Source organism: Cervus canadensis, chromosome 22 (assembly GCF_019320065.1).
Source record: "Cervus canadensis isolate Bull #8, Minnesota chromosome 22, ASM1932006v1, whole genome shotgun sequence".
Taxonomy (NCBI): Eukaryota; Metazoa; Chordata; class Mammalia; order Artiodactyla; family Cervidae; genus Cervus; species Cervus canadensis.
Window position 1 is genome coordinate 459,565 of NC_057407.1, and position 6,000 is coordinate 465,564.

The 6,000-nt window shown below is 68.8% G+C and overlaps 1 protein-coding gene across 1 annotated transcript in view; it reads left to right on the top strand.

Annotated features, from left to right (window-relative positions):
• The window catches only part of PLXNA1 (plexin A1), a 40,152-nt gene that overhangs the window by 22,302 nt on the left and 11,850 nt on the right, over positions 1–6,000 (top strand). Inside the window, exons 16-22 of the mRNA XM_043442421.1 lie at positions 1,269–1,436; positions 1,737–1,830; positions 1,988–2,227; positions 2,305–2,448; positions 2,589–2,823; positions 4,388–4,530; positions 5,577–5,833. Of these exons, the coding sequence (XP_043298356.1) occupies positions 1,269–1,436; positions 1,737–1,830; positions 1,988–2,227; positions 2,305–2,448; positions 2,589–2,823; positions 4,388–4,530; positions 5,577–5,833 (1,281 nt within the window). The remainder of the gene's footprint in view (positions 1–1,268; positions 1,437–1,736; positions 1,831–1,987; positions 2,228–2,304; positions 2,449–2,588; positions 2,824–4,387; positions 4,531–5,576; positions 5,834–6,000) is intronic.

The following is a 6,000-nucleotide window of genomic DNA, read 5'->3' on the forward strand; positions in this document are numbered from 1 at the left end:
GGAGCCTTGAAGTGGATAATTTTAGATTAGGGATGATAATGGAGCGAGCCTTTAAATATTTTCCTGCGGTAATTACCCGTTATCAGACTAATTATTGGTGTTTGCAGCCTGCCGCATGCGGGCCTGGCGGCTGTGGTGTAGGCACTGAGGGGACAGGCAGGTGCAGGCGGCGACCGGGCCGGCTGCCCCGTAGGGTGACCCAGCACCCCCAGCTCAGCAGCCCGTTTCGCCGGCTCATGGCCCGGACTTGGGATTAGCCTGTTTTCAGATCAGAGACAATGGAGGTGGGGCAATGAGTGCATCGAGTGTGTCCTTCCAGGAGGCAGGAGCCCTGAGCGTGGGGCTCTGGCCATGAGCGTGGGCTCTGACCCTGAGCACAGGGCTCTGACCCGGAGCATGGTCCCTGAGCGTGGGGCTCTGGCCATGAGCATGGAGCTCTGGCCCTGAGCGCGGGGCTCTGGCCCGGAGCATGGGGCTCTGGCCCTGAGCGCGGGGCTCTGGCCCGGAGCATGGGGCTCTGACCTGGAGCATGGTCCCTGAGCGTGGGGCTCTGGCCGTGAGCATGGGGCTCTGGCCCTGAGCATGGTCCCTGAACATGGGGCTCTGGCCCTGAGCATGGTCCCTGAGTGTGGGGCTCTGGCCCTGAGCGCGGGGCTCTGGCCCGGAGCATGGGGCTCTGGCCCTGAGCATGGTCCATGAGCGTGGGGCTCTGGCCCTGAGCGTGGGCTCTGGCCCTGAGCACGGGGCTCTGGCCTGGAGCATGGGGCTCTGGCCCTGAGCGTGGGCTCTGGCCCTGCTGGACGCACGTTGAAACGGTGGGGTCCATCCAACCAGCCATCCCCGGGCGATTGATGGGGTGCTACAGGGCTGCCTTGAGGCCCAGTGAGCTCCTGGTGCCTGTGGGCCTGGCTCTGCGGACGGAGACACAGCCAGGCTCATCAGCTGACACTGCAGAGGAGGCAGACGCGGGGGTGGGGTGTCCCCTGGAGAGGGAGCTTGGACCCCAGACCCACCTCTCAGCTGGGGACATACCCCAGAAGGGCACAGACAGCACCTGGCCCCTCATAGGGGCTGACGGGGGAGGTGACCCCCACAGTCCTCAGTCGCCTGGAGGCAGGGCCCACAGCGGCCTGTGTCATGGGGAGGCAGGTGAGGCCAGGCTGGGACGTGGCCAGTAATGTGCCCGCAGCCTGTGGTGGTGGAGCCTGGATGCTCAGGCGGGTTGGAGGTGCCTCACTGCCACCCCCCACCCCCCGCCGCCCCGCCAGGAGGAATTCCCGGGAGATCCGGTGTCTGACGCCTCCCGGGCAGAGCCCGGGCAGTGTTCCCATAGTTGTCAACATCAACCGCGCTCAGCTCACCAACCCCGAGGTCAAGTACAACTACACCGAGGACCCCACCATCCTGAGGATCGACCCCGAGTGGAGCATCAACAGGTCAGGGCACCACTGGGAGCCTCCCCCCGCTGGGCCCCGCAGCCCTCGATCTGCCCACCCTGAGCCCTGCGACACCAGTCCTGAGCCGCCAGAGACCAGCACCTGGCTCGGGGCTCCTGCTGCCGGCTCTCGGCTCAGCCCTCACATGGTCCCGCCACCGAGCACGGTGCTGAGAGGCTTTAACCCTCGACTGTCGCTTGGGGGGCCGGGTGGGGTGTCTGTGCCTCCCATTTGTGCTGGGCCCCGGGCAGAGGGGCCCAGGATGTCCCACCTGTGACTCCCATCGCCCTCATCTTTTAGTGGAGGGACCCTTCTAACAGTCACGGGCACCAACCTGGCCACTGTCCGCGAACCACGCATCCGAGCCAAGTACGCCGGCATTGAGAGGGAAAACGTGAGTCCCAGCTGGGCCCTGCCCCCCACGCCTGCCATCGAGGCCGCACCTGGGGGGTCCCGGGGAGGGTGGGTGTGCAGGTGTGGCCGCAGGCCGGCTGCTAGCGCCTGGCCCCTCGTGGAGCAGCCAGCTCAGCGTCCCTGTCCCGCGTCCCCAGAGCTGCCTGGTGTACAACGACACCACCATGGTGTGCCGGGCCCCGTCAGTGGACAACGGCGTGCGCAGCCCGCCTGAGCTTGGGGAGCGGCCGGACGAGCTGGGCTTCGTCATGGACGACGTGCGTGCTCTGCTGGTGCTCAACACCTCTTCTTTCCTCTACTACCCGGACCCTGTGCTGGAGCCGCTCAGCCCCACCGGCCTGCTGGAGCTGAAGCCCAGCTCGCCGCTCATCCTTAAGGTGGGCCACTCAGGGACAGTGAGGGGCGGGGGCTGATTGGCGGTGGCTGTGGCCAGCTCACCCCATTCTGCCCACAGGGCCGCAACCTGCTGCCGCCAGCGCCCGGCAACTCTCGCCTCAACTACACGGTGCTCATCGGCTCCACGCCGTGCGCCCTCACCGTATCCGAGACGCAGCTGCTCTGCGAGTCCCCCAACCTCACCGGGCAGCACAAGGTCACGGTGCGTCCACATCCCCGGGGCCCCACGCAGGGCCACCCCAGCCCAAGGGAGCCCCCCGGCGCCCGTGACCCCACCCCGCCAAGCTCGCGGGGCCCTGAGCCGTGGGTGACAGGCACCCCCTGAGCAGCCTGCGCCCCCAGGTCCGGGCCGGCGGCTTCGAGTTCTCGCCAGGGGTGCTGCGGATGTACTCGGACAGCCTGCTGACACTGCCCGCCATTGTGGGCATCGGCGGAGGCGGGGGCCTGCTGCTGCTGGTCATCGTGGCCGTGCTCATCGCCTACAAGCGCAAGTCGCGGGACGCCGACCGCACCCTGAAGCGCCTGCAGCTGCAGATGGACAACCTGGAGTCTCGTGTGGCCCTGGAGTGCAAGGAAGGTGGGCGGGAGGCGGGGCCTGGGGCGGGGCTGGCCGAGGCCGCTGAACTGGGCCTGCTGCCTGCTGAGTCCACTCCCTCTCCTACGCTCCCGCGGGCCGTGCTGTGCTGGGCTCAGTCGAGGGAGGCGGGGGCGGTCTGACTGGGGCCTTTGTGGGGGGATCCCGCAGGCAGACCCCGCCGGAAGCCCCTTTTTGTGTCCCAGCCTGGCTGGAGGACGCCCGGTGGGCATACGGTATCTCAGTCTTGCTTGCGTGTGAACGGACAGGCGTCCAGGTGTGGAGACACTGCGCCTGCTGCTGAGGGCGGGGTGGCACCGTTTCCCCGGGTGTGGTGGGTGGTTGGTGATCCAAGAGCCGGTGTGTGTTGGTCCGTCCCACGGCCAGGGGTGGCCCTGGGGCGAGGGAACTCTCTGTGCGCACGACCTTCAGCCTGGCTGCTCTGTTCTGAGTCACCCAGTGGGGCGGGTGTCTGTCCTGCCCTGGGGGGCGAGTGGGAGAAACCCGCTCAGGCCGCGGCCGCATCCTCTGTACCAGGGTCTGGGGTCTGGAGCCCAACCAGGCCTCACGTGCCCAGAACCTGTCTTCTGTGACTCCTCCCCTGTGCAGGGACAGGACGACCTCGGAGGGCAGGCTCGGTGTCCCGCACCTGGTCACGTGCCCCCTGCCCCCAAGAGTCCCCAACCGGGAGGTGGACCCCGGGGGCCGGGTCCGGCCTGAGAGAGAGGGGCTCTGCAGGCCGGAAATCTGAGCAGTGGCCTGGGGGTGGGGGCTCGGGGGGAGGGCTGGGGACGTCCCCAGGGTGCCTGTGTGTTGGGGGGAGACCAGGGGCTCATTCCCACGGAGCAGAGGCTGCCTCCCCAGTGCTGAGTGCGCGACTGCTGTGGGACCAGCGAGTGGGCGTGAGGGGTGGGCGCCCGGGCCAGGGCTGCAGGGACCCTGGTGGGTTCAACACCCGTGTGCCCGCGTGGGCTCCAGGCAGCAGCCTGGACCTGTGCTGGCCGCCATTCGGCCGGCCGGCTTTTCTGGCCAGTGCCCACAGCCAGCGGGAGAAGGGTGGGGGTCTACTCGGAGCCCAGCCCACGCATGCCTCTCAGAGCCCTTTCGGTGCGGGGCTCCACGAGGATGACCAGGGTCCCAGCACAGATGCCCAGCAGCAGGCAGGGAGGTGAGGGCTGGCTCCTGTTCAGCCCCCCTGACGTGCCCAGCGCCCTCTGGCTCCTGACCAGACAGTGCACACCTCACGGCTCTGGAATGTCCTGAGAACAGTGGAGCCACTCGGAGCGGGCGGGCGTGTCGGGGGCCTGCTGGCCCGAGGGGCGGCGGCTCTGTTCCCTCCCAGGCGGCCAGAGCCAGGCAGCCACGAGCGCCCCAGCCTCTGGGACCGGGGCCCCCAGCCCAGCCCAGCCCAGTCTTTGCCCTCGTCTCGGTTACATCTGCAGCAGTTCGGGGGCGGGGGGCTCACCCTGCGTCAGGACTGGGGACGCGGGCCGGGCAGGTCCAGCAGGACCCTGAGTGCGGGGTGGGCGGGGCTGGGCGCCCGCCTTGACCCCTCGTCTGGCCGCAGCCTTTGCGGAGCTGCAGACCGACATCCACGAACTGACCAACGACCTGGACGGCGCCGGCATCCCGTTCCTGGACTACCGCACCTACGCCATGCGTGTGCTCTTCCCGGGGATCGAGGACCACCCGGTGCTCAAGGAGATGGAGGTGGGCTGCCGGCCCTCTCCGCGGGGGTCCTGGGGTCCTGGGGCAGCGGGGGCCTGGGGGCCGGCCCGAGCCTCCTGGGAGGGAGGGCCTGGTCCCAGCAAACCACCCCTAGCCTGGGCTCCCAGGGCCCAGCGGTTTCTCTGGGCCTGTGGTCCACCGTGCACCACCCAGGCTGGCCAGCCCGGCTCCAGCATGAGGCCTCCAGCCTGCTGCAGGGGAGTGGGCTGGCTCCCACATCCTCCCGGGCGCCCCAGTGGCCGGCCAGGAGCCCAGGCCCCGGTTCAGAACAGGCAGGGCTGTCATGCTCTGTGGGCAGGGGCGTCCCTCCCTGCACCCCTAGGATGTCGGGGCCCCGCCCCCGCCCCAGGTGGCTCTGTGGGTGGAGACCCCTGTCTAGCGGCGGCTTGGCGGGCTTTCCCGTCACACTGGCTGGGGCCCGGGCGCCCTGGGCTACTCACTGCCCCTTGCTTCCCGGGGTGGCTGCCACGCTGGGGCTCCCTGTCCTGGCAGATGCGTCTCCTGTGGTTGCGGTCCGCTGCGCTGTGTGACGGGTCTTAGCTGTGACTGTGTGTCCTGCCTGGGCTGGGGGCCTGTGTCCCTTCTGCCCTGATAAGCTCTGGGGCAGAAAAGAGTGAACACGTGGGGCCCTGGAGCTAGCCATGCCTGCGTTCCACCCCCTTGTCCCACATCTGTGCTGGGAGACCCCAACGAGCCACGCCCCCATCTGGACTTGAGTGTCCTCTGCAGTGGGGAGAGGGGTCTCTGTGTGGGTGCTGGCGTGAGTGACTGTGGACGGCACACTGGGCTTCCTCTGAGCTGTCAGAGCCGGGCCACGCAGAGGGGGGCAGGGCAGGCAGCTCACCGCTGTGCCCAGACCTCTCCCACTGTGGGCTTCTCAGGTAGCTGCCGGGCCATAGCCATTCTACGAGGGCTTGGGGCTTAGGGTCCCGTCAGGGTGACGGGTGACCAGACCCCCAGGCCCAGACTGTCCCTCAGCCAGAAGGGGCCGCTGCCCCCTAGGTCTAAGCAGGCCTGCGGCCCCCCAGGTGCAGGCCAACGTGGAGAAGTCACTGACGCTGTTCGGGCAGCTGCTGACCAAGAAGCACTTCCTGCTGACCTTCATCCGAACGCTGGAGGCCCAGCGCAGCTTCTCCATGCGGGACCGCGGCAATGTGGCCTCGCTCATCATGACGGCCCTGCAGGGCGAGATGGAGTACGCCACGGGCGTGCTCAAGCAGCTGCTGTCCGACCTCATCGAGAAGAACCTGGAGAGCAAGAACCACCCCAAGCTGCTGCTGCGCCGGTGCGTCCGTGCCCTGCCCCCCGCCTGCCCCCTGCCCCCCACCTCCCTCTGTCCCTCCCCCCTGCCCCCCACCTCCCCCTGCCTGCCTGCCCCCTGCCCCCCACCTCCCGCCTCCCCCTGCCTCCCGCCTCCCGCCTCCCCACTGCCCCCTGCCTCCCTCTGTCCCT